This window comes from Hylobates moloch, unplaced genomic scaffold, assembly GCF_009828535.3.
Source record: "Hylobates moloch isolate HMO894 unplaced genomic scaffold, HMol_V3 SCAFFOLD_13, whole genome shotgun sequence".
NCBI classification, from domain to species: Eukaryota; Metazoa; Chordata; class Mammalia; order Primates; family Hylobatidae; genus Hylobates; species Hylobates moloch.
In genome coordinates, this window is record NW_026652288.1 from 42,177,293 (window position 1) to 42,205,089 (window position 27,797).

Consider the following 27,797-nt stretch of genomic DNA (forward strand, 5'->3'; position numbering starts at 1 on the left):
AAATATGTCAACTTGCATTTATTTGATCACATGTACAGATGGGAATGAACTTTTAAATTATTGCATTTGTAAAAATGTATACATTTTTAAAATGAAGAAAATGTTAAAATGTCTGAAACACCTCCATAGAGTTCCAGAGTTTGGCAGAAGTGTGCTTTGAAACACGCTCGCTTACATCTTGTGGCACTCAAATCTCAATTTGCTTTCCATTTCCTATTTGGTTGTGGCATGTGTGTGTTGGCTTATGGCAATTGATACCATTTTTAGTACTAAAAGCTATTTGATGTAAGAACTGGTGAAATTTGAATAAGGTCAGGAGTCTGGGTGAGAGTATTGTATCAATGTCATTTTCTCAGTTTGATATTGTACTGTCTTATATAAGATGTTACTGTTTGGGGAATTGGTCAAAAGCTACATGGGACTCTGTACTATTTTTGCAATTTACTCTGAGCCTATTAATTATTGTAGCATGGAAAGGTTTTTAAAAAGTCATTTGAAAATAATGATTTTTAACTGTTAGGCTATTTAACTCAATCAATAGAGCAGTGTACACACCACACTTATAGAGCGAATTTTTATTTAGCTTACCTTAAAAAGAAAAAACAAACACCTTTTCTTTCCTTACTACTGAGTTCCATAAACTCCACACTCACTCTGTCAGGACTGTGACACTATTGAAGCTTTAGAAAGGAAACACAGCCAGTGGCAGATCAAGGGGAACTCTTTAAGGAAATCTGTTTTAGCTGCTGCTTAATTACTTAAGAAGAAAGCGGTGTGGAAACCCAAGAGTTGAGTCTATAGTCATTTGATAGAGAAAAAGGTGCATGAATGATGCAGCATGTTTTCCTGAAGCATTTCTGTGCTTAAAACATCTAGTAATTCGAGCAAAGCAGTGTCAACATGCCTTATTATGTGTCTTGGTGTCCAAATCAGAGTGCTTATAGCCCAGTGTGATGAGTATTATTCTATATGAAAAAAGACAAAGAGTTAAAAATAGTTTTAAAAGAGTAAACCTTTGATCCATTTGCTTGCCTTTGTGTAAAGCAAACATGGGTATGGCAGTAGTGAAATATCTTTCTCTGTTCTCTTGGATTTTTACGACATGCTGTAAATTACTGCCATGTACCTTGATAAGATTGATGGTGGTTTTGCTGTTTATCACTTGGAGAAGTGAAACAGAATTCCCTGAGCCAGATTATCTGTCTTCATTGTAATTGCTGAAACATTCGGGTTCCTTAACCTGAAAGAGTGATTGCCTCATGTGTTTTCACTAAAATGGATTAGTGTAGTTGACCACATCTATCAGACACTTGTGGGTGAACAGGTCTCAAAACAACTTCTTTGGTAAATATTTTAATGGGTGCTAACATAATGCCATTAAAAAATTTTTCATTTATTTGGGAACATAAAATACTGAGACCATAATGTTCTTTGCATTAAGAGGGCTGTAGTTCTGGGCCAGTTGTAGAGACTGTCTTGGCGACCCTTGACAAGGGACTGTGCCCTCAGCTTTATCTGTCTGTCTGACCAGCTTTTCCGGCTTCTTCTCCAGGGTTATCAATGCCGGGAAGAGCACACACAATGAAGACCAAGCCAGCTGTGAGGTGCTCACTGTGAAGAAGAAGGCAGGGGCCATGACCTCAACCCCAAACAGGAACTCATCCAAGAGACGGTCCTCCCTTCCCAATGGGGAAGGGCTGCAGCTGAAGGAGAACTCGGTAAGACCCTTCTTGATCCTTGGTTTTCAGGTGAGAAGAATGGCACACACTTTGGTCCCACTGGAAGACACTAGGGCTTCACCTAAGTCTGGAATGGAAGTGAGAAAGCAGTGTCCCCAGAGTTAGTGGGGTGGCGGGCCTATCGTCATGGCATCACACGTACCAAGCTGAAGGCGACACATGTATGACCAGCTTGTGGTTAGGTTTTTAACACAAAGTAAATGAAACACCCACATCACATGTATCTAACTCTTGTTGCAATAATTGATACACACACACACACACACACACACACACACACACAAAATGTTTGATGGTTTCAAAGGAGCCACTTCTAGGTCTTTGTAAGGAAATAGTCCGAAAGCCTCTCATGAGGAGTGGAAGTAACTGGCTGTTGCTTTGAGCCCTGCCGTGACTCTGCCCCTTTCTCCTCCTTGCCTGCCCATGATAGTTGTCCATTTGCAGCCCGTGCCTGATGTTCTTCCAAATAAATATCTATTTCAATTGGCCCAAAACTCTTGCAGCCCATGGGGTGGCCTTGCAGACTGAACACTGTTGAAAAACCACAAAATATTTCTCCTGTCTCCAGTTTCTGGGGAATAAAGCAGTCATATTCTCAGAAAGCTCTGAAGAAGCTCTCAGCAAAGGATGGGGAAATCATCGACACTCTGTCTGCCAGCAGATGATGTGCTTTAGAGAGAGATGTTTCCTGGGAAAATCAGGAGACACAGAATGGACTGATCCAAATGTGACTATTCATTCTGATCGTCTTGAGGATATTTTTGTGTAAAAATTTTCATAGGATTTTAAAAGATCTAGGAATCTTTTCTTAGTTTTAGAAATAGTGTCTCGTTGCAGCTGGGCGTGGTGGCTCATGCCTGTAATCCCAGCACTTTGGGAGGCCAAGGTGGGCAGATCACAAGGTCAGGAGATGGAGACCATCCTGGCTAACACAGTGACACCCCATCTCTACTAAAAATACAAAAAATTAGCCGGGCATGGTGGCGGGCGCCTGTAGTCCCAGCTACTCAGGAGGCTGAGGCAGGAGAATGGCGTGAACCCAGGAGGCAGAGTTTGCAGTGAGCTGAGATCACGCCACTGCACTCCAGCCTGGGTGACAGAGCGAGACTCTGTCTCAAAAAAAATAAAATAAAATAAAATAAATAAATAAATAAATAAATAAAATATAAATAAATAAATAAAATAGAAAGGAATAACAACAGTAACTACCAAATGGTAGAAGGAGGCTGATTGGAAATATGAACTCCAATAGTCCGTGGAAAATGTTGAGCACGTGTCTTAATAAATCTGTAATAAGCATTAGTGATTATTATCCTGAGGTCAGTCCCACTTCGTTTTTCTCTATGAGTGAACTTTGTATGTTTCTTCGCTTGTGAATTGGAGATTACACAATTCCTTTCCTACCTACTCGACAGGATTGTTATTATGGGAAAGGGCTCGGAAAGTGTGAGGTGTTCATGATTATTGAATACGGGCACCAGTGACTTAGTGTTGCTCTTTCCACTGATATTTTCCCCCTGCCCCTGGAATATAAAGTGATCTCTGTAAAAATCAGTCAGTGTTGACATATGGCCCAAGGCCAGTTGGTGATGGCATTTTTCCTTTTTCCTAAGTTCCTTCTAGAAATGGAGCTGGGGTGACTTTTTAACTTCTTGTCCTTAAGAACAGTGAAACTGGTGCATAAGCACTTTGGGATGGAGCTGTGGCCCCCCCTGTGGTGGTTCCCAGTATTTGTGGGGTCCGTCCTCCAAGAGCAAGGGGCCAGCAGAGTGGAGACACCCTGGTGCCCCAGTCCTGCTCTGACCACGGTAGCTTCACTTCTGTCTGCTTTACCTATTAGGCTTCTTACTGAGTTTAAGACAAGAATTGAGCTTCTTTTTCTTTTTTTCAATTGTGGTAAAATGTACATAACATAAAATTTACCAATTTTAGGCATGTAATTCAGTGGCATTATGTATATTCACATGTTTGTACAACCATCACCTTCATCATCTCCAGAACCTTTTCAGGTTCTCAGACTGAAACTCTGTATTCGTTAAACACTAACTCTCCATTCTTTCCTTCCTTGGTGCCCACCATTCTATTTCCTGTCTCTCTGAGTCGACCACTGCAGGTACCTCACATAAGTAGAATCACATACTATTTGTCCTTTTGTGCCTGGCTTATTTCACTTAGCATAATGTTCTCAAGGTTTTACCCATGTTGTAATGTGAGCCAGAATTTTTTACCTTTCAGCTATTCTGAATAATGCTGTCGTGAACATAGGTGAACAAATATCTCTTTGAGTCCCTGCTTTCAATTCTTCTGGCTATATATCTAGAGGAGGATTTGATGAATCATGTGATAATTCTGTTTAATTTTTTGAGGGACTACCACAGTTTTTCACTGTGGCTGCTCCATTTTACATTCCTACCAACAATGGAGAGGGCTTCCTATTTCTCCACGTCTTCACCAGCACTTGTTTTCTGTTTTGTTTTTTTTTAATAGTAATCATTCTAATGGGTGTGAGGTAGTATTTCACTGTACTTTTGGTTTGCATTTCCCTAATGATTAGTGATGTTGAGCATTTTTTCATTGTGTGTTGGACCTTTGTATATGTTCTTCAGAGAAATGCCTATTCAAGTCCTTTGCCCATTTAAAAAATTGGATTGTCTGTTTTGTTGTTTTTGTTTGTGCTGCTTTTTAAAAACTTGAAAACCATTACCTAGTGTGGAAGATCAATCACTGAGCACCTGCTATGTACTGAGAACTGGATGCTGGAGATTTGGCAGGGAATGAAATAGACAAAATCCCTACTCAGAGGGAGCTTCCATTCGTAGAGGGAGACAAATATAGTGTGCCAGATGACAGACGCTATGGAGATACAAAACCAAGTGGGGAACCCACAATATAGGAAGTCTGAGGGTCCCAGGGGTAGTTAAAGAAGGCATCACTGAGAAGGTGACATTTGGGCAAAGATCTGAAATTGCAGCTATTTGAAGGAAGAGCATTTATTGTTCTGGACAACTGAAAGACCCCAAGGCGGGAACCGGCCCTATGTTCTCAAGGTTTAGGAAGGAGGTCTGTGTGGTTGGAGCAGAAATATTGTAAAGCCTGGATTGCAGGAAATGTTGTCAGAAAAGTCATAGGAGTGGAGTGAGCCAGTTGGGAAGGACGTTGAAGGTCACTGTCAAGACTTTGGCTTCCACTTCTGTAATTTACTAGCAGAGGACACTGGACACACTGGTTAAAAGAGGCCAGTGATTTTTCCCATCTAGTAGACATTCCCTTAACAGTAAAACTCAAATATGGTAGCACCTAGGAAAGGATGGTGAGAGTACAGGGCTCAGGGCAAGAAAACATCTGCAGAGACAAGTAAAGCGGATTGTACCCACCCTTCCTGTTCCTTCACCCACTGAATATATTGAACTCTGAGTCTGCATGCTGAGCTTTGGGATAAGGAGATAAAACACAACATAGTTCCCATCCTCCTAGTGCTGAGTCGAGCGGGGAGAGTCACTGGCAGTGGTACTACAATGGAGTGAGTTTTCAGAGGCAGATGAAAAGCCCAGTTTGTAGGGAAGTCTGACTCAGATTGGTCACTGATGATTTGGAGAACAACCAAGGAGAAGGGGATGGGTAAGGTTAGGAAAGCCTTCCTTGAGAAATTGACATTTGAGCTGGGATCTTGGAAAGTGAATAGGAGTGAAGCAAGCAAACAAAAGAAATGGGGGTTTCTTATAGAAGGAACATGTATAGGCAAAGACAGGTTGGCATGAGAGCACATGAGGCATGTCTTCCAGTGTTTTGGAAAATATGTGGTCTCTTGGAGGGTTGGCAAGACAGGAAGAGTAAGCAGGCATCACAAGGGTCATCATACACCATAATAAGCTGGGATTTTTACCAAAGTATTTTAGACAAGGGCAAGATGACTCAAGACAGTGATGGCAGTGGGAAGGCTGACTTGGGAAGGCCAGGAGTCCAAACCTAGAGGCTTGGATGCTAGTTAGGAGGCTCGTGCAGAAATATGGGTGAGAAATGATAATGGCTTAAAATAAGGCACTGATCAGTGCAAGGGACAGGCTCAGAAGAGATTAAATGAGAGATACAGTTAAGGTGAGCAGATGACCAACTGCTTGGAACAGGGAGAAGATGAAGATACCAGGCTCAGCCACTAGGTGCTGGTCATTGAAAAGTGGACCATTGGATGGTAAGGGGATGGGCAGAGATGATGACTTGCGTTTTGAGTATACTGATTCTGATTCTACCTTTCCAGGTGAAAGTGTTTTGTAGGAAATTAGAAATAAGAGTTTGGAGCTCATGCACAAGCCTAAAGAGGCTTAGATTTAAGGAGTTAGAAGATTGAAAATTATAGCTGAAGCCATAGAAGTGGCTTGGGTGACACAGAAGGTATAAAAGTGTGTAATGGAAACATGATGACAGTGGGGTTCTAGAAGCTCCAAGAAGAGAGGGGTACTGTGAAGAGGGAAGGTATCTATGGCATGGGCCACACAGTGATAAGAAAGATAAGGATGGGAAAAGTGGACATACAATGTTATAAGTAAAAAATGGAACAACAGGATAAATAATGGCATCATGGTTTTATCTGCAAACAGAGTTGACAGGCATGAAGGATGGCAAACCAAAGATGCATGAAGTCCCTCTGGAATACATATGTTTAATTTCTCCCTCCTTTCTTGACCTCTTTTGTCTCCTGTAAATTTAGTGAAGTCAAAATATGTGTTTTCAAAAGACTTCTTTTATGTATAATATATCTTCACCTTCCCTGGAGATTAAAGAAAACCTGAAATTTTTATTAAAATAACATGAAATTTACAATGAAAACATTATTGTAGGAATTTTTTATTTGTTAGAAACATCAGTGATGTACAGAGGATTTCAATAGAAGTGTGACTTTATATTTCATGACCTTTCTTATCTTGAGTGGCCATATGGTAGCTGGGCAGCAACGAGATGACCTTTTCTTTTTCTGAGATGAAGTCTCACTCTGTCGCCCAGGCTGGAGGGCAGTGGCATAATCTCAGCTCACTGCAACCTTTGCCTCCCAGGTTCAAGCTCTTCTCTTGTCTCAGCTTCCTGAGTAGCTGGGATTACCGGCAAGCACCACCATACCTGGCTAATTTTTGTATTTTTAGTAGAGATGGGGTTTCGCCATGTTGGCCAGGCTGGTCTTGAACTTCTGACCTCAGGTGATCTGCCCACTTCAGGCTCCTGAAGTATGGGATTACAGACGTGAGCCACTGCACCCAGCGAGATGACCTTTTCTACTACAGATAATTATGAATTGGTGTAAAGATTTTAAGACAACTCTTATCCATCCCAAATGCCAATTCATAAAGAAATATTTTATCCTGTTAATACACATAATCTTTCAGCCTCCCATTTTAAAGCAAACCTTAAAAACATTTTTTTGGTAGAGAAAATAATATAACTGTTTTCTGCCTCTCCCAGCTTCCATGAGGCATTTACTGAAGGAATGTCATTTCCTGTGTTTGAGCTCTTTTTTTTTTTTTTTTTGTAATGTAATTGGTGGTAATTTGGCTTTTTTTTTATTATTATACTTTAAGTTCTAGGGTACATGTGCACAACATGCAGGTTTGTTACATATGTATACATGTGCCATGTTGGTGTGCTGCACCCATTAACTCGTCATTTTCATTAGGTATTTCTCCTAATGCTATCCCTCCCCCGCCCCCCACTCCGTGACAGGCCCCAGTGTGTGATGTTTCCCTTCCTGTGTCCAAGTGTTCTTATTGTTCAACTCCCACCTATGAGTGAGAACATGTGATGTTTGGTTTTCTGTCCTTGTGATAGTTTGCTCAGAATGATGGTTTCCAGCTTCATCCATGTCCCTGCAAAGGACATGAACTCATCCGTTTTTATAGCTGCATAGTATTCCATGGTATATATGTGCCACATTTTCTTAATCCAGTCTATCACTGATGGACATTTGGGTTGTTTCCAAGTTTTTGCTATTGTGAATAGTGCTGCAATAAACAAACGTGTGCCTATGTCTTCACAGTAGCATGATTTATAATCCTTTGGGTATATACCCAGTAATGGGATGGCTGGGTCAAATGATATTTCTAGTTCTAGGTCATTGAGGAATCGCCACACTGTCTTCTACAATGGTTGAACTAGTTTACACTAGTGTAAAAGCGTTCCTATTTCTCCACAACCTCTCCAGCATCTGTTGTTTCTTGACTTTTTAATCGCCACTCTAACTGGTGTGAGATGGGTATCACGTTGTGGTTCTGATTTGCATTTCTCTGATGACCAGTGATGATGAGGATTTTTTTCATGTGTGTGTTGGCTGCATAAATGTCTTCTTTTAAGAAGTGTCTGTTCATATCCTTTGCCCACTTTTTGATGTTTTTTTCCCTTGTAAATTTGTTTCTTTGTAGATTCTGGATATTAGCCCTTTGTCAGATGGGTAGATTGCAAAAATTTCTCCCATTCTGTAGGTTGCCTGATGGCAGTTTCTTTTGCTGTGCAGAAGCTCTTCAGTTTAATTAGATTCCATTTGTCTATTTTGGCTTTTGTTGTGATTGCTTTTGGTGTTTTAGTCCTGAAGTCCTTGCCCATGCCTAGGTCCTGAATGGTATTGCCTAGGTTTTCTTCTAGGCTTTTTATGATTTTAGGTCTAACATTTAAGTCTGTAATCCATCTTGAATTAATTTTTGTATAAGGTTTAAGGAATGGATCCAGTTTCAGCTTTCTACATATGGCTAGCCAGTTTTCCCAGCACCATTTATTAAATAGGGAATCCTTTCCCCATTGCTTGTTTTTGTCAGGTTTGTCAAAGATCAGATAGTTTTAGATGTGTGATGTTATTTCTGAGGGCTCTGTTCTGTTTCATTGGTCTACCTCTCTGTTTTGGTACCAGTACCGTGCTGTTTTGGTTACTGTAGCCTTGTAGTATAGTTTGAAGTCAGGTAGCATGATGCCTCCAGCTTTGTTCTTTTGGCTTAGGATTGTCTTGGCAATGTGGGCTCTTTTTTGGTTCCATATGAACTCTAAAGTAGTTTTTTCCAATTCTGTGAAGACAGTCATTGGTAGCTTGATGGGGATGGCATTGAATCTATAAATTACTTTGGGCAGTATGGCCATTTTCACGATATTGATTCTTCCTATCCATGAGCATAGAATGTTTCTCCATTTGTTTGTGTCCTCTTACATTTCAAGGAGCAGTGGTTAGTAGTTTTCCTTAAAGAAGCCCTTCACATCCCTTGTAAGTTGAATTCCTAGGTATTCTCTTTGTAGCAATTGTGAATGGGAGTTCACTCATGATTTGGTTCTCTGTCTGTTATTGGTGTATAGGAATGCTTATGATTTTTGCACATTGATTTCGTATCCTGAGACTTTGCTGAAGTTGCTTATGAGCTTAAGGAGATTTTGGGCTGAGACGATGGGGTTTTCTAAATATACAATCATGTCATCTGCAAACAGGGACAATTTGACTTCCTCATTTCCTAATTGAATTTCCTTTATTTCTTTCTCTTGCCTGATTGCCCTGGCCAGAACTTCCAACACTGTGTTGAAATAAGAGTGGTGAGAGAGGGCATCCCTGTCTTGTGCCAGTTTTCAAAGAGAATGCTTCCAGTTTTTGCTCATTCAGTATGATATTGGCTGTGGGTTTGTCATAAATAGCTCCTATTATTTTGAGATACATGCCATCAATACCTAGTTTATTGAGAGTTTTTAGCATGAAGGGCTGTTGAATTTTGTCAAAGGCCTTTTCTGCATCTGTTGAGATAATCGTGATTTTTTTTTTTTTTTTTTTTGAGACAGAGTCTGGCTCTGTCCCCCAGGCTGGAGTGCAGTGGCACAATCTCAGCTCACTGCAAGCTCCGCCTCCCAGGTTCACGCCATTCTCCTGCCTCAGCCTCTCCGAGTAGCTGGGACTACAGGCGCCCGCCACCACGCCTGGCTAATTTTTTGTATTTTTAGTAGAGACGGGGTTTCACCGTGGTCTCGATCTCCTGACCTCGTGATTCACCTGCCTCGGGCTCCCAAAGTGCTGGGATTACAAGCGTGAGCCACCGCGCCCGGCCCAATCGTGGTTTTTGTCATTGGTTCTGTTTATGTGATGGATTATGTTTACTGATTTGCATATGTTGAACAAGCCTTGCATCCCAGGGATGAAGCCCACTTGATCATGGTGGATAAGCTTTATGATGAGCTGCTGGATTTGGTTTGCCAGTATTTTATTGAGGATTTTTGCATCAATGTTCATCAAGGATATTGGTCTAAAATTCTCTTTTTTGGTTGTGTCTCTGCCAGGCTTTGGTAACCGGATGATGCTGGCCTCATAAAATGAGTTAGGGAGGATTCCCTCTTTTTCTATTGATTGGAATAATTTCAGAAGGAATGGTACGTCTGGTAGAATTTGACTGTGAATCCATCTGGTTCTTGACTTTTTTTGGTTGGTAGGCTATTAATTATTGCCTCAATTTCAGAGGCTGTTATTGGTCTATTCAGAGATTCAACTTCTTCCTGGTTTAGTCTTGGGAGGGTGTATGTGTCCAGGAATTTATCCATTTCTTCTAGATTTTCTAGTTTATTTGCATAGAAGTGTTTATAGTATTCTCTGATGGTAGTTTGTATTTCTGTGGGATTGGTGGTGATATCCCCTTTATCATTTTTTATTGCATCTCTTTGATTCTTCTCTCTTTTCTTCTTTATTAGTCTTGCTAGCAGTCTATCAATTCTGTTATCTTTTCAAAAAATCAGCTCCTGAATTCATTGATTTTTTTGAAGGGTTTTTTGTGTATCTCCTTCAGTTTTGTTCTGATCTTAGTTATTTCTTGCCTTCTGCTAGCTTTTGAATTTGTTTGCTCTTGCTTCTCTAGTTCTTTTAATTGTGATGTTAGGGTGTCAATTTTAGATCTTTTCTGCTTTCTCTTGTGGGCATTTAGTGCTATAAATTTCCCTCTACACACTGCTTTGAATGTGTCCCAGAGATTCTGGTACGTTGTGTCCTTGTTCTCATTGGTTTCAAAACATCTTTGTTTCTGCCTTCATTTTGTTATTTACCCAGTAGTCATTCAGGAGCAGGTTGTTCAGTTTCCATGTAGTTGTGCGATTTTGAGTGAGTTTCTTAATCCTGAGTTCTAATTTGATTGCACTGTGGTCTGAGAGACAGTTTGTTGTGATTTCTGTTCTTTTACATTTGTTAAGGAGTGCTTTACTTACAGCTATTTTGGAGTCAGTGCTATGTGGTGCTGAGAAGAATGTATAGTCTGTTGACTTGGGGCGGAGGGTTCTGTAGATGTCTATTAGGTCCGCTTGGTGCAGAGCTGAGTTCAAGTCCTGGATGTCTTTGTTAACCTTCTGTCTCGTTGATCTAATATTGACAGTGGGGTGTTAAAGTCTCCCATTATTATTGTGTGGGAGTCAAAGTCTGTTTGTAGGTCCCTAAGGACTTGCTTTATGAATCTGGGTGCTCCTGTATTGGGTGCATATATATTTAGGATAGTTAGCTCTTCTTGTTGAATCGATCCCTTTACCATTATGTAATGGCCTTTTTTGTCTCTTTTGATCTTCTTTGGTTTAAAGTCTGTTTTATCAGAGACTAGGATTGCAACCCTGCTTTTTTTTGTTTTCCATTTGCTTGGTAGATCTTCCTCCATCCCTTTATTTTGAGCCTATGTGTGTCTCTCCACATGAGACGGGTCTCCTGAATACAGCATACTGATGGGTCTTGACTCTTTATCCAATTTGCCAGTCTGTGTCTTTTAATTGGGTCATTTAGCCCATTCACATTCAAGGTTAATATTGTTATGTGTGGATTTGATCCTGTCATTATGATGTTAGCTGGTTATTTTGCTCGTTAGTTGATGCAGTTTCTTCCTAGCCTCGATGGTCTTTACAGTTTGGCATGTTTTTGCAGTAGCTGGTACCGGTTGTTCCCTTCCATATTTAGTGCTTCCTTCAGGAGCTCTTGTAAGGCAGGCCTGGTGGTGACAAAATGTCTCAGCATTTGCTTGTCTGTAAAGGATTTTATTTCTCCTTCACTTATGAAGCTTAGTTTGGCTGGATATGAAATTCTGAGCTGAAAATTCTTTTCTTTAAGAATGTTGAGTATTGACCCCCACTCTCTTCTGGCTTGTAGAGTTTCTGCCGAGAAATCCACTGTTAGTCTGATGGGCTTCCCTTTGCAGGCAACCCGACCTTTCTCTCTGGCTGCCCTTAACATTTTTTCCTTCATTTCAGCCTTGGTGAATCTGACAGTTATGTGTCTTGGGGTTGCTCTTCTCGAGGAGTATCTTTGTGGCGGTTTCTGTATTTTCCTGAATTTGAATGTTGGCCCGCCTTGCTAGGCTGGGGAATTTCTCTTGGATCATATCCTGCAGAGTGTTTTCCAACTTGGTTCCATTCTCCCTGTCACTTTCAGGTACACCAGTCAAATGTAGATTTGGTCTTTTCACATAGTCCCATATTTCTTTGAGGCTTTGTTCATTTCTTTTTACTTTTTTTTCTCTAAACTTCTCTTCTCGCTTTGTTTCATTAATTTGATCTTCAATCACTGATACCCTTTCTTCCACTTGATCGAATTGGCTATTGAAGCTTGTGCATGTGTCACGTAGTTCTCTTGCCATGGTTTTCAGCTCCGTCAGGTCATTTAAGGCCTTCTCTACACTGTTTATTCTAGTTAGCCGTTCACCTAATCTTTTTTCAAGGTTTTTAGCTTCTTTGTGATGGGTTCGAACATCCTCCTTTAGCTCAGAGAAGTTTGTTATTACTGACCTTCTGAAGCCTGCTTCTGTCAGCTCATCAAAGTCATTCTCCATCCAGCTTTGTTCTGTTGTTGGAGAGGAGCTGTGATCCTTTGGAGGAGAAGAGGTGCTCTGGTTTCTCCCCATCTTTGTGGTTTTATCTACCTTTGGTCTTTGATGCTAGTGACCTACAGATGGGGTGTTGGTGTGGATGTCCTTTTTGTTGATGTTGATGCTATTCCTTTCTGCTTGTTAGTTTTCCTTCTAAGAGTCAGGTTCCTCAGCTGCAGGTCTGTTGGAGTTTCCTGGAGTTCCACTCCAGATCCTATTTGCCTGGGTATCACTAGCAGAGGCTGCAGAACCGCAGATATTGAAGAACAGCAAATGTTGCTGCCTGATCGTTCCTCTGGAAGCTTCGTCTCAGAGGGGCACCCGGCTGTATGAGGTGTCAGTCGGCCCCTACTGGGAGGTGCCTCCCAGTTAGGCTACTCGTGGGCCAAGGACCCACTTGAGGAGGCAGTCAGTCCATTCTCAGATCTCAAACTCTGTGCTGGGAGAACCACTACTCTCTTCATAGACAGGGACATTTAAGTCTGCAGAAGTTTCTGCTGCCTTTTGTTCAGCTGTGCCCTGCCGTCAGACAGTGGGGTCTACAGAGGCAGCAAGCCTTGCAGAGCTGCGGTGGGCTCTGCCCAGTTCGAGCTTCCCCAGCCGTTTTGTTTACCTACTCAAGCCTCAGCAACAGTGGATGTCCCGCCCCCTGCCAGGCTGCTGCCTCGCCAGTTGATCTTAGACTGCTGCGCTAGCAGTGAGCAAGGCTCCATGGGTGTGGGACCCACTAAGCTAGGAACTGGATATAATCTCCTGGTGTGCCATTTGCTAAGGCCATTGGAAAAGCGCAGTATTTGGGCGGGAGTGTCCCGATTTTCCAGGTATAGCCTGTCATGGATTCCCCTGGCTAGGAAAGGGAATTCCCCAACCCCTTGTGCTTCCCAGGTCAGGTGATGCCCCACCCTGCTTCGGCTAGCCCTCTGTGGGCTGCACCCACTGTCCAACCAGTCCCAATGAGATGAACTAGGTACCTCAGCTCGAAATGCAGAAATCACTGTTTTCTGCATCGATCACACTGGGAGCTGCAGACCAGAGCTGTTTCCATTCGGCCATGTTGGAACGGACTCATGTTTGGGCTCTTGACAGTGGCACCTGACTTAAAGAAAATACAAATTAATTTCAGATTCCATCTGCATATAAGTAAAAAGTCAGGAGCTAAAGAAGCAATGTTTGAAAGAAGTAAAACAACAACAACAAAAAAAACAAAAGGCGCACAAATTTAAATGTTTTAAGGTGTTCGGCACTGTAGTATTTTAGCCTGAAGAAATGTTAAGGGGATGTGGTTGAATTTTTCTAGGTTCCATCTCCAACACTCTCTAATGGATCTAGGTTTTGTTTTGTTTTTTAATTAAGAGTTTAGTGATATAACTTGTAATTCAGAAACAATAAACATTTCTCCTTCGGGGTTAAGAAAGCAATGTTTTGGCCAGGTGCGGTGGCTCACGCCTGTAATCCCAGCACTTTGGGAGGCCAAGGCAGGCGGATTCCCTGAGCTCAGGAGTTTGTGACTAGCCTGGGCAACACAGTGCAACCCCGTCTCTACTGAAATACAAAAAATTAGCTGGGCTTGGCTTGAATCCGGGAGGTGGAGAGGTTGCAGTGAACCAAGATCATGCCACTGCACTCCAGCCTGGGCAACCGAGTGACACTCCGTCTCAAAAAAAAAAAAAAAAAAAAGCAACATTTTGAGATATTTGATGAAGCGGGTATGTAGTACAGTAGAGAAGGACATTCTCAATGACAAATGAAGGTGGAACTTTTCTTGTGCTTGGATCATTTTGGGGTAGCTTAATGTGAACAGCTGTAAGCCCACAGTCTGGCAGATAGCAAATAGACACTCTGTGGCAATGTGCAAGCCTCTTAACATGCCTACCTCTGAGTACTGATTTGGGAACATAGGATGGGTGGCCAGGAAAGAAGGAAATCTACAATTCTGGCACTTCCAAAATACACTTTCATGAGACTGTCTATTAGGAAAACTGCTGTAAGCTTGTTGAGGACAATACCTATACCCAGCGGCCTCCTGATTCCCACGGAAGGCTTTTTAATTAACCAGCTCAAGATTTGTGGACATGAATCACCATTGCTAGGTTTTCTTTCCTTTGATTTGGAAGGTTATAAAGAGTCTTTGTTTATCATACTGATTGCCATCCTGAGGCGAAAACACAGCTTTTCCAAGAGGTTTTGCTTTTCAGTTCCCAAATATTTAGTCATTCCAGGAATGAAATAAGAGGAGGAGGATACCAGGTGACTTCTCTGTGGAAGGAGAAAGAGATCACTCTGAAAGGCGTGTCATAACCTAGTACTAAGATAAGAAGTGCATGTACTTACATAAGATGCGTGGGTGGGAAATATTTAGGGTATTGTGGCCATAACCAGGACATTTTTTTGCCCACATCTGACTCCCTATTTGGAACAGATTGTTTTTGGCTTGAGACTAGACTTCTGAACACATGCATTCCAAGTCTACTTCCTTAGGAGCACCCTTGTGTTGTTTAATTTAGCCAAAACACATCAAAGTGTGTGGTTTCAGTATCTGCTAGTTCAGTGTCTAATTACAATAACAGGAGATGGCTGTGTCAGCATCTCGGCCAAGACCATCAGCAGGGGAGAGGAAAGCTGATTATCTTTCTCAGCAGAGGACAGGGCAGCACTGTGGGAACTCCAGGCAAATAGGATCAAAATGGGGCAGGGAGAGGAAAAAGGAACATGAGAAAGGGACTATTTCAACTTTCTGAACTGAGGTTTTGCCATTCTTTTTATCTGTTTTTGTAAAAAGTACTCTTTCACCCCCAAAACATGGAATGAAGGTTGCTTCTGGTTCTACAACAGCAGCCCTTTGGAATATTTGGCCCTCATCAGGCAGTTGGCTCCCTGCAGTGTCAGCTATAAAAATGCAATGGGAGCAGCCTTTTGTGCATCTCATTTTATTATGCTAAAATTTTGTTCCTTGTTCTGCACATGTGAAGAAAATAAGAATTTTCTTTTCTTCTTAGATTTTTTTTTTTTTTTTGGAGACAGGGTCTCGCTCTGTTGCCCAGGCTGGAGTGCAGTGGCACAATCTTGGCTCTCTGCAAGCTCTGCCTCCCAGGTTCATGCCATTCTCCTGCCTCAGCCTCCTGGGTAGCTGGGACTACAGGCGCCCACCACCATGCCTGGCTAATTTTTTGTGTTTTTAGTAGAGACAGGGTTTCACTGTGTTATCCAGGATGGTCTGGATCTCCTGACCTTGTGATCCACCTGTCTTGGCCTCCCAAAGTGCTGGGATGATAGGCATGAACCACTGCGCCTGGCCAATTTTTTTGTTTGTTTGTTTGTTTTATATCAGTAATGCAGTGGTTTCCTTCAAAACTCTTTTAGTTCTAGGGACATAGAACTCTTGCCAGTGATTAAGATGGATGATTTTACAACCAGGAATTGAGGAGGCTGATGTCAGCTAGAATAACTTTAAAGGCCCCTTCTTGGTGGATGTTGGATTACTCTGAAGACCAAGTTTGACCAAGATGTACATAGTAGCTGAGAACACAACATGGTTTCACTGTAGTTTCCCACTGTGGCAAAATGTAAGGTGCAAGGAAAATAAATCATGTTGAGATGGAAATTTCTTCTTGCTTCACTTATAATCTGACTTCCCACAGCTTTAAGTGGGAAGTACATTGTCAAGGGCAATAAACTTTATTTTCTTCTTTCATTTCTTCTAAAAAAAAAAAAAACCATAAATAATATTCAGCACTCGTGTACCAGACACTGATTTTAGTGCCTTGCTGGTATTAATTCATTTAACCTCATATAGGCTGAGTATCCCTTATCCAAAATGCTTGAAACTAGAAGGGTTTCGGATTTCAGATTTTTTCAGATTTTTGATTATTTGCATATACATAATGAGATATCTTGGGAATGAGACCCAAGTTTAAACACAAAATTCATTAGTGTTTTGTATGCACCTTATATACATAGCCTGAAGGTACTTTTATTTTTCCTTGGGGTTGCTAAATAAACCAGATGTAGTGTGCCTGTGTTTCTACCATGACCCACTGAGATCAGGTGTAGAATTCTCCACTTGTGATGTCAGGTCCATGCTCAAAAGTTTTGGATTTCAGAGCATTTTCCAGACTTTTGGATTAGGAGTGCCCAAACTGTAATATGTGCATAAATATGTATTATTATTGCCTTTTTTTAACTGATGAGGAAGCTGAGGCACAGAGCTAGAACGTGTAGATCTTGATTCAACCCAGGCAGTCTGGCCTCAGCGTCTAGACTTACACCATGCTGCCTCTGTATCCATTAACAGTTGAGACATGGAGCAGGAAAATCTCTTTGGGAAAGTCAGACATCAAGGAAGAATAACTCCTAATGTTGACATGTATAATTTCAATAAAATTTGACACTAAATATTTTCTCATTTCCATTATGATTTCTCTTTTGATATGGGAGTTAGTTAGCAGTGTCCCCTGTCAACTCAGAAAGTGTAATAGCTCTTACTCAGATGAAAAACAGAGCTAAAGGCCGGGCGCGGTGGCTCACGCTTGTAATCCCAGCACTTTGGGAGGCCGAGGCAGGCGGATCACGAGGTCAGGATATCGAGACCACGGTGAAACCCCGTCTCTACTAAAAAAAATACAAAAAATTAGCCGGGCGTGGTGGCGGGCACCTGTAGTCCCAGCTACTCAGAGAGGCTGAGGCAGGAGAATGGCGTGAACCCGGGAGGCGGAGCTTGCAGTGAGCCGAGATTGCGCCACTGCACTCCAGCCTGGGCGACAGAGCGAGACTCCGTCTCAAAAAAAAAAAGAAAAACAGAGCTAAAATGAAATTACTGTCTTCTCTTTATAGTCTATTTTCTTGCTAAATTATAGAAAGACCATCATTTGCATTAACCATGGGAAGAAAAAAGCCTTCTGATTGGAAAAGCATGAATACCTGCGTTTGAATCCTGTCTCTGCCCCTTACTAGATGTGTTATCTTGTGCAAGTCAGTCGGCTTCTCCATACCTCAATTTTCCCATCTGTAAATTAGTTATAATAGGTGCTATTTCATAGGCTTATTAGAGCGAAGTGAGTTAAAGTATGAAAAGTGCTTAGAATAGTGCATGGGGTAAGTGCTCGCTAAATATTATCTATTGTCGTTGTTTCTAATGGTGGATTGGCAACTGCACTTCAGTATTATTTCGTAGTACTTATGTTTTTTCCATAAACTAATTTAGGGAGAAGTTGTTGATGTATTAACTAATAGTTTAAGAATATTCCTGAGTTGATGCTAGAATAAATCACAATGCAATTTAGCAAAAACTGTTACAAACTTTGTACTTCCTTTTATAAATTAGTATTTTAAGACAGGTCTAAGTTGCCATTTAAAAACAAAAGCCAGACTTACTAAACCTATCCTGCACCTTACTGCCTCATTATGTTGGAGGAATTGAACCAAAGAAACCTGCAATTCATATTGTCATATCCTGACAAGGAAGCAGCATATTCATTAAAGTATATGAAATTAAGGGATTTTTTTCCTCCACTGCAGAGCAGAGTATCTGAACAATTTAGTCAAAAAAAGAGGTATGGTAAAAAGCGAACTACGCTGTAGGGTCATGGCTCCATGTGGACAGCAATAGAACATGGGCCCTAGGAAGGTCTTTCATGAAGTCACTCAAATGTTCTCTCATCTCTACCTTCTCATTGGCTTATTCTTCTCCCTTTCACTGTGGTACTGTGAGGATCAGATGGAAAACTGGACATTGAAAGCCCTGTGGATGGAATGCCTATAGCAGATACTCTGGACTGTGCATTATCATCTTCACTGTGATTCCTGGAAAACTGGCCAGAAAGTTTACGGAAATCAAACCAAATAATCACATATATAGTGGGGAAACAGAAGAATATGGCAACTCTGTTTCCCCAAGGGGAAGTGATCAATCCCTTTTCTTTGGTAGTGGGAGAGACGGGGTAGAAAGTGCATTCTGTGCTCAAACAGGGCATTCTGTAAAATCAACGATGAGATGTCACTCAAAGTGGGATTTCTACATTTGTGATAGGCCTTACCTGCTGTTGATATGGCCCCTCCACCGGTTGTATAAATACCTGAATAGTTAGGATGGCAAAGGGAAGAATAATATTAAATAAGCTAAGGACTTGTGAATGCTACCAGGAGGATACCACTTTTTCCCTTCAGACAACTATTTCTAAATTAACAGTCTCCAAATCATAAGTTAAAAACAATTTTTTTGGCAGAGTGTGGTGGCTCATGCCTGTAATTTCACAGCGTTGGGAGACCGAGGCAGGAGGGTCACTTGAGGCCAGGAGTTTGAGACCCAGCCTGGGCAACATAGCAAGACCCTCTCTACAAAAAATTTAAAAATTAGCCAGGTGTGGTGGTACATGTCTGCAGTCCTAGCTTCTTGGGGGGGCCAAGGCGGGAGGATAGCTTGAGGCCAGGAGTTCAAGACTAGCCTGGGCAAAATAAGGAGACCTCATCTCTACAAAAATAAAAATAAAAAATAGCCTGGTGTGGTGGTGCACCATGGTCCCATCTACTCAGGAGGCTGAGGTGGGAGGATGGCTTGAACCCAGGAGATTGAGGCTGCAGTGAACTATGATCATGCCACTGCACTCCAGCTTGGGTGACAAAGCAAGACCTTGTCTCTTAAAAAAAAATGCACCCCCAATGTGTTTGTTCATTTATTGACATATAACCTACTACTGTGTATCCGTAAAGTATATAATTATTTTAAAACTATAAAGATACATTTAAAAATTTTTAAATGTTTTAATAATTTAAGGGCAATAAAGATGAAAAGGCAACGTTTTAAAATAACAACAGCTAACAGTGATACAGTGTTAATTCTATGCGAGGCATTGATTTAAGTGTTTTTCACACAGTAACTCATTTACAGTCTTGCTGAGAGCAAAGACTTCCTGCTATCATTAGCTAATATCTCAAGGCAAAATTCATCGTTAACAATAGCGAGTATGATTCCATATTTCAACTCTCCCCTTGAGCGTTTCAGAGTATTTTGGCTAGATATGATGATGATGATTGTCAGATATGACTGGATTGTCATTCCTGGGAATATCAAGTGCCAGCTCTGATATGTTCTTATTTGCCCATGTTTTCTATCTGTAGTTTCTTTGCAGAAATTTTTTTAACCTGTTGTCTACTATGTGAGGAATGATTTTAATTTAAAATTTAGTAGTATAATCACCAGTTAGGGGCACAGGTCCCCTGCAATGGGTTGCCATATACCAAAACTAACAGGCATGGAAGAGCGCCAGCATCCCATGCACGCGGAGGATTGACTTACCTACCACGCGAGGGCGCCAGTGTCATCCCGAATGAAAACTAGGAAAGCATTTCTAACGTGTCTCTTACGTGCCGACCGATTGTTTTTCAATTCCCCCTCACGTTCATGTGCTTCGTGTGGAGAGCACTCGTCTCAGGGGAAGAGGGATGAAGAGATTTGCAAAACTCTAGAGGTCTGTGCAGTGAGTAAAGGAAGGCAAAACCGTCGTTTCCTTAAGCTGGAACAAATACCTCAAACCCCACTCCTTGGCTTTGAGTATTTCCTCTCCTACATCTGGGTGTTTCTGTTGGTCTCCACGGGAAACGTCTGAGGTTATTATGTCTAGAACCTCTCCTTCTCAGTTGGCACCCCATAAGAGGGGATGGGTACCTCACAACCACCCAGATGGCTAACGCTGGCTGTTTTAGTCTAGGGATTCCCCGGAATTCAGGTGCACGTGATGTGGCTCCTGTTCGAGTGGGGCTAAAATTTAAGCTGGTCATTCTTGACGTCTTTGGTTGCCCCTGGGATCAGTATACCTAAAGCTGAATGGACACCACCTGCTTGTTTCTGAAATGCCTTCAGCTCCTTGTTTAATAGATAGATTTCTGTTGGGAACAATCTTACATTTGTTGAAAGGCCCAAGTTGTCTTTTCCAGTTAGAAGTCATTAAGTTCTGGCATACTAGATTTTTTTGGAAAATGGGAAAAAGAAAAAATTATTAAAAAGCAGTTTCCTTTGCAAGAAGAGAATGTAATAGCGAACCTACTGTAGAGAAAGTCTAAAAGAGAAACTGAATTTTCAAGCTCTCAATTTTTCACCTTCTGGAATCTTCCTTCATCAGGCATCAGATATATTCCTGAATAGAGGTAGGTAGGCATTTGTGTGTTATAAATTGCATATAAGACTGATTCCTTGTAAATGAAATAATTTACAGTGCAACTGGAAAACTGCCTCAAAGTTACTGTTTTGGGAGTCAGAAGTGATTTCTGCCAAATTGAATTATATGGTAAGTCCGGAAGCGGCTTGATACTGTTTTTCTTCAAGTGGAGTACACATTTAAATCATGTTTATCTCGAGCAAAAATAAGGTTAAACATTTGTTAGAATGAATATGAGTAATTTTAAAGTGTATAATGTCAAGAGCTAGGTTACTGTAATTATGAAGGGTCTGATTTGCATCCTGTGCTGGTGCCCCATCAACATTTTCTGAAGCTTCTGGAAGAGTAATGCAGAGCCATTGCCGAAACATTTTAGCAATCAGACACGTATGCAATTACTAGTAAGCAATAAACAAAATAATGCAAGCAACCCCGAAGTGCAAAGCCACACAGTAACAGAAGCCAAGGAGATTAATTGCACAAAGTTGTGTGACACTGGGGAGATGGAAAGATCCCTTAACTTGGAGTCTGAAGAACTAGGTTCAAATCCTGTTTCTGCCACATACCAGTAGAGTTATTTAAACTATCTGTACCCCAGTTTCACTGTTGGCAAAATGGAGTGACACCCATTTTATTGTCACGTTAGGGGAATTAAACACAGGTGCTTGATAGATTTGTATTAGTTTATTCTCATGCTGCTGAGATATACCAGAGATTGGGTAATTTATAAAGGAAAAAGGTTTAATTGACTCACAGTTCAGCATGGCTGGGGAGGCCTCAGGAAACTTACAATGACGGTGGAAGGGGAAGCAAACAAATCCTTCTTCACATGGTGGCAGAAAGGAGAAATGCAGAGCAAAGGGGAGGGAAAGCCCGTTATGAAACCATCAGATCTCGTGAGAACTCACTATCACAGGAACAGCATGGAGGTGACCACCCCCGTGATTCAATTACCTCCGACAGGGTCCCTCCCACAACACATGGGGATTATGAGAACTACAGTTCAAGGTGAGATTTGGGTGGAGACACAGCCACACCATATCAGATGTCCTTTGAACTAAGACTTCCTTTAGAGGAAATAACTTAAGAAAGGTGAACAGAAGCAACAGGAGTTGCACAGTAGAGTGAGATGAGTACCCCATTTGGCAGAATTGGAAGTCAGGAGCTCAGATGTGCAGCCTGGTCTCCCCACCTGCTCAGTGTCCCTCTAGGCTATTTAATAGTATAAGTAATTACCATTACTTCTAGTGTTTTTGCTACTCCTATGTGCTGAATACAGTGCTGTACATTTTATCATTTTTAAAATATACAGTACAATTAACTTTTTCCTTTTGGTTATATAGTTGTATGAATGTTAACACATGCATAGATACATATCATCACTGCTGCAACAAGGATTCAGAGCAGTTTCATCATGACAGAGAACTTCTTGCTATCCCTTCATAGCCATACCCTTTCCCGTGTGCCCCCATACCCCATGGTTAGCTGCACATTTAATACATGTTATCCACTCACGTGATGCCATGCACTTTGTTTTTCTAACATTCATCACACTTGTAATTACCTGATCATATTCTAGATTGCTAGTTCAAGAGCTTGGGAACCATGACATTTTCATTTTCTGCTGTATCCCTAGTGCCCAGCATGGAGCCTGGCACACAGGAAAGGAGGCTCCAAGACATGTATCATTACATGAAGTAATCTTACTGTCTGTGCCACCATTTTGCCTTGTCCTATATCTTCTTCTTCAAATAAGGAAATGGAGTTGAGAGAAGTTAAGTAACTTCCCCAAGGTCACATAGTAGTAAATTTCAGAACCCAGATTTGTCTTGATCTAAAGCCTGTGGTCTTTCTATGTTAAGACATATCATGGTAGATAGAATATGTTTGTTTTAACCCATTTGAAAATGTGTAAGTAAATATCCAGCATTTAAAATAACTAAAATTTCCCTTGGACTATTAAATTATGTAAATGCTTAAACCTTGTTTATTTACCATATAAACACAAAATCTTATACTCAGAGTTAATATCAAACTGAGGAGATGTTCCTCCTTTGCCAACAGTATGAGGAGTGGATGTGCCCTAGCTCAGAAGAGATTGGATTGAGAGAGAGAGGGAGACAGTGAGTTTCATACTGGTTAGGTAGGACCACGAGACTCAGCAAATCAAGTACAGCCAGAGATGGCAATGTCTCTTCGGTTTCTTTGGAGCCCCTCTGAGATTCCCAGGGTCCTAGATGCAGGCTCCTTATTTGCTTGGCACACTTGGCCTCAGGGAGCTGAGAGGACACAGTCCTGGGTAAATAAAGCAAGATCAAGTCATCCCCAATCCTGGAGGAGGGGAGGGTTATGATATTCTGTTGGTTTTACCAATGTGAAGTGTCTTATATAAAATCCCTATTTGCCAAGCTACTGTATTGCTTTGAAAAAAGAAAAACCATTCTCTCCTTTTCTTTCTTTGTATATTTAATAAGTATTTATCGAACATCTATTCTGTACCAGGCACTCATTGGGAATACCAGAGCATATGAGACACACCTAAGTCTCTGTGAGCAGGGCTGGTGCATACTGGTACAGAAAATGGGATGCAGAGGGCCTGAGGTGATCCAAGCAGGCTTGATGGACTAGGTCACACTTCCACCAAAAACTGAAGGATAGTTTTCCAAGCAGAGAGATAGGGATCAGTGTTTCAGGCAGAAGAAAAACATGATGGTCATAGTTCCAGAGGTCACTGAGAGTTAGAGGAAATGAGAGAAGTTCAAGACCACTGAAAGAAGCAAAAGATGTGCTGAAGAGTGAATAGTAACTATATCATTCAGTGTCTGTAAGACATGTCAGCATCTAAGAGAAAAAAATGGCATTTTAAGGGCAGTAGGGAGTAACTGAAGATTCTGAGCAGTGAAGCAATACATGTGTATCTGCAGTGAAATCGCAGGTTTCAGATGCTTTAAGAGCATCACCTTCATACCACTTGTGATTCCCCAGGCCTATCTCTTAGATTCACAATTGTATTGCCCAGGCTACCTTATTCCTGGCTTAGACCCCTAACCTTGATGAAGGCCCCTCACTGCTTGTGTGACATTGAGGAGACATTCATTCCTTCATGTTCCCAGGTCTGACTTTATGCATCAAACCATCCTGCTTATCTTACAGCAGTTGATGGCATCATTTTGAGGAGAACCAGGTAGGAAAGAAGGGAGAATCCTCATATCCTTCTTAAAATAAGTGTACAGGCCGGGCCTGGTAGCTCACCTCTGTGATTCCAGCACTTTGGGAGGCTGAGGTGGATGGATCACTTGAAGCCAGGAGTTTGAGACCAGCCTGGCCAACATGGTGAAACCCTGTCTCTACTAAAAGTACAAAAATTAGCCTGGTGTGGTGGTGTATGCCTTAGTCCCAGCTACTTGGGAGGCTGAAGTGGGATAATCACTTGGGCCTGGGAGGCAGAGGCTGCAGTGAGCCAGGATTGCACCACTGCGCTACAGACTAGGTGACAGACTCTGTCTCAAAAAAATAAAGTAAGGGTACAGCAAAACCTGTTTGATCATTCCACCTTTGAAAATAGATCTTTATTCTCTCTAATATTTTGGTCACATTTCAAACACATGTAGCCCTCTCTGGCCTCATATTGTTCTTTGAAACACCTCTTGCAGTCCTTCATGAGCCTGTTAAATTCTAGTGCTTCTTTCTTGCCACGCAGCTTTCATAGCACTCCTAGGTACAGAGGAATTGCAACTCACTAGTACCCGCCAGGTGGTAAATGGAGGCTTCTCAGTCTGCCTTGCCAGACTGGAATGTCACCCTAGCCCTCAAGGCCGCTGTCCAGATGGTGCTCAGGGTGAAGTAGGGGTTTCTGGAAGGAGGTGATATTTAAGCCGAGTACTGAAAGCCAGGTGGGAGTTATGTAAAGGAGGTGGTGATGGTTAGTGGTTTGTGATGAGCTGCAAGTTCTGTAGTTTGGTGTGGGTGGGATTTGAGTAAGGACTAGAATGTGGGGAGATCATCAGAGATTCAATCAGAGATGGCAAACTGGAGGCTCACGGACAGGAGCCAGCCCACAGAGCAGGCTGTTAGACTCATAAAAGAAAATGGCCAAATGTTGTGTTTTAGGAAAAATCACTCTGGTTGCAACTCAGGTTATAGAGTAGAAAAATGGACTATGGCACTATATATAAATTAAGGCAACCTTTCCCCTGGGGATAGGGTAGGGGTGGTCACGTTAGCATAGAGGTTGATGGCTGAAAGCATAGACTCTGGTCCCCTCTGCGTAACTTAATAGGTGGTGACCCAGAGCGGTTATATTCTCTGTGTCTCATTGTCCTACAGTATGAAATGCACATAATTACCACACCTCTCACAGAGGACTGGAGTAAGGATTAAACGAGTTCATATTTGTAAAGCATTTAGAGTATTGCCTGCTATATAAGGTTCATTAAATGATGGGATGGGTGGCCAGACACGGTGGCTCATACCTGTAATCCCAGCACTTTTGGAGGCTAAGGCAGGAGGGCTGCTTGAGCCCAGTTCACTAGCCTGGGCAACGTAGCAGAACCTCATCTCTCTGAAAAATACAAAAATGAGCTGGATGTGGTGGCACATGCCTGTAGTCCCAGCCACTCAAGAGGCTGGTGCTGGAGGATCATTTGAGCCTGGGAGCTTGAGGCTTCAGTAAGTCATGGTTGTGCCAGTGCACTCCAGCCTGGGTGACAGAGCAAGACCTTGTCTCAGAAAATAAATAAATGAGGGGAAGGTTTCTCTGGATCTGTAACTGGATGTGTTTCTCTGACCTTAGGGTCTCTTACACTTTTAACAGCTGAGCCGAACTCTAAGGACATAGCAGAGCCCACGATGTGGTTTTATTTCCCCAAATAGTATATCTCTTTTTACATCCCCCTAGCATAGGAGGGCATTGAGGATTTTAAAATCTCATTCTAAACTTGTTTTTATCTAGTTCAAGGGATTGAAAAACAACAACAAACCGTGGCGTAGAAATGTTAAGCAAAAGGGACAACCAGCTAGTGGCCCAACACCTGTCCTGCTGCCACTCGGCTGATGATTGGTGTTGAAGATGGGATTAGAATCCAAATCTTCTCATCTGTAATCATTGTTCTTTCCACTTTCCTATGAGTTAGAGCTCTTACTGTTTATACCTCTGTTTTATGATGCTTTTCATTGTTCATGTGTGTTTCTTATGGCCTGAATGTGACTGAATGTTTTTTAGGGCAGGATTTACCTCCTACCTTAGCATCATCACTTTCACCCTTATTTCCCTTCTAATCTCACAGAATAGCTTGAGTGATCTTTTAAAAACCTAAATTGACTTTGTCATTCTTACTTCAGTCAATGGGTTTTTTTTTTTTTTTTTTACACTTAGGCTAAAGCCAGGATCCTTCATGTGTCCTGTAAATATTGAGTGGTCTAGCTGCTACCTCTCTCCACCCTCATCTTGCTACTCACTCTCCCACTCAGCCACATGGCCATGGTTTAGCCTATGCTCATGCATCATGCCCCATTCTACCGCAGGGCCCTTGCACCTGCTGTTGCTACTGCTTGGCATTCTCTCTCCTCCCCTCCTTATCTCATGAACTTCCATGCATCCTCAGCCTAGTCCTCATGTCCTCAGGAAGCCTTCTCCAATGTGTCCTGTCCCTCTGTAGGCTGGCATTCTAGTACTAAGAATTTCTCCTTGTCCTCTCTTTGATCAGACTTGTGATCTTATGTTTATATGTATGATTATTTGATCAGTGTGTTAGTATGTTCTCTCACTTCTCTTAAGAAATACCTGAAACTTGGTAATTTACAAAGAAGAGAGGTTTAATTGGCTCACTGGTCCACAGGCTGTACAGGAAGCATGGCTGGGGAGGCCTTAGGGAAACGTTCAGTCATGGTGGAAGGTGAAGGGGAAGCAGGCACGTTTTACATGGCCAGAGAAGGAAGAGAGTGAAGAGGGAGGTGCTACACACTTTTAAACAACCAGATCTCGTGAGAACTCACCGTCACAAGAGCAACAAGGGGAAATCCACCCCCATGGTGCAGTCACCTCCCACCAGGCCCCTCCTCCAACATTGGGGATCACAATTCGACCAGAGATTTGGCCGGGGACACAAATCCAAACCATTATCAATCAGTGTCTGTCTTCCCCACTGGACTATTAAGATCAGGCCATGTCTGATATCTCTTTCAGCCAATCTTTTATCTCTACTGCCTACTCTACAGCCTGCTGCATAGAAAGTGCTCAAATCACATATTGGTTGAATTAAAAATCAACTTTTATTTCTTAGCACCTAGCACAGAATTGAATGGAAATCAAGTTTTAAAGAGCAGAGTAATGGCTCATGTCACCATACCTACTCAGTGTTGTCTAGCATTATACTAAGAATTTTATTTAATGGTTTCAGTTAAAAAAAAAAAAAAAAAGCCTTCAGTATTTATTCCTGTAGGGTAGATAAGCCAAGTAGTCAGAAGTGGATGCTATATGCATACCTTACCTCTTTGTCCCTCGATTTTCTGAAAATAGAGATCCCAAACATTTATTTTTCTTAGTGTTTTATATCCTACTCCTCTAGTTACATTTTTTCAAATGTAATGTTTTGTTTTTCCCAGTTTTATTGAGGTATGATTGACAGAAATCATGTATTTAAGGTGTGCGTGATTTGATACTCAGGTACATTGCGAAATGACCGCCACAATCAAGTTAATACATCCATTCCCTTACATAGTTACCAGTTTTTGTGTGTTTGTGCTGAGGACACTTAAAATCTACTCTCTCAGGTAATTTCAAGTATACAGTACAGTGTTACTAAAGTCACTGTACTGTACCTTAGATCCCCAGAACTTAACTCATTTTTATATAACTGAAACTTTGTACCCTTTGACCATTATCTTCCCATTTTCCTCAACCCCAGCCCGTGGCAACCACCATTCTACTCTCTGCTTCTACGAGTTTGACTCTTTTTTAGATTCTACATATGAGATCAAGCGGTATTTGTCTGTCTGTGTCTGGCTTCTTTCACTTAGCATAATGCCCTCCACGTTCATTCATGTTGTTGCAAATGGCAGAATTTCCTTCTTTTTGTGGC

The 27,797-nt window shown here is 41.7% G+C and overlaps 1 protein-coding gene across 3 annotated transcripts in view; it reads left to right on the forward strand.

Annotated features, from left to right (window-relative positions):
• The window catches only part of PPM1H (protein phosphatase, Mg2+/Mn2+ dependent 1H), a 290,772-nt gene that overhangs the window by 93,297 nt on the left and 169,678 nt on the right, over positions 1–27,797 (forward strand). For all 3 annotated transcript variants that reach the window (XM_058426862.1, XM_032173171.2, XM_032173172.2), the window contains exon 2: positions 1,553–1,718. In XM_058426862.1, coding sequence (XP_058282845.1) covers positions 1,553–1,718 — 166 coding nt within the window. The remainder of the gene's footprint in view (positions 1–1,552; positions 1,719–27,797) is intronic.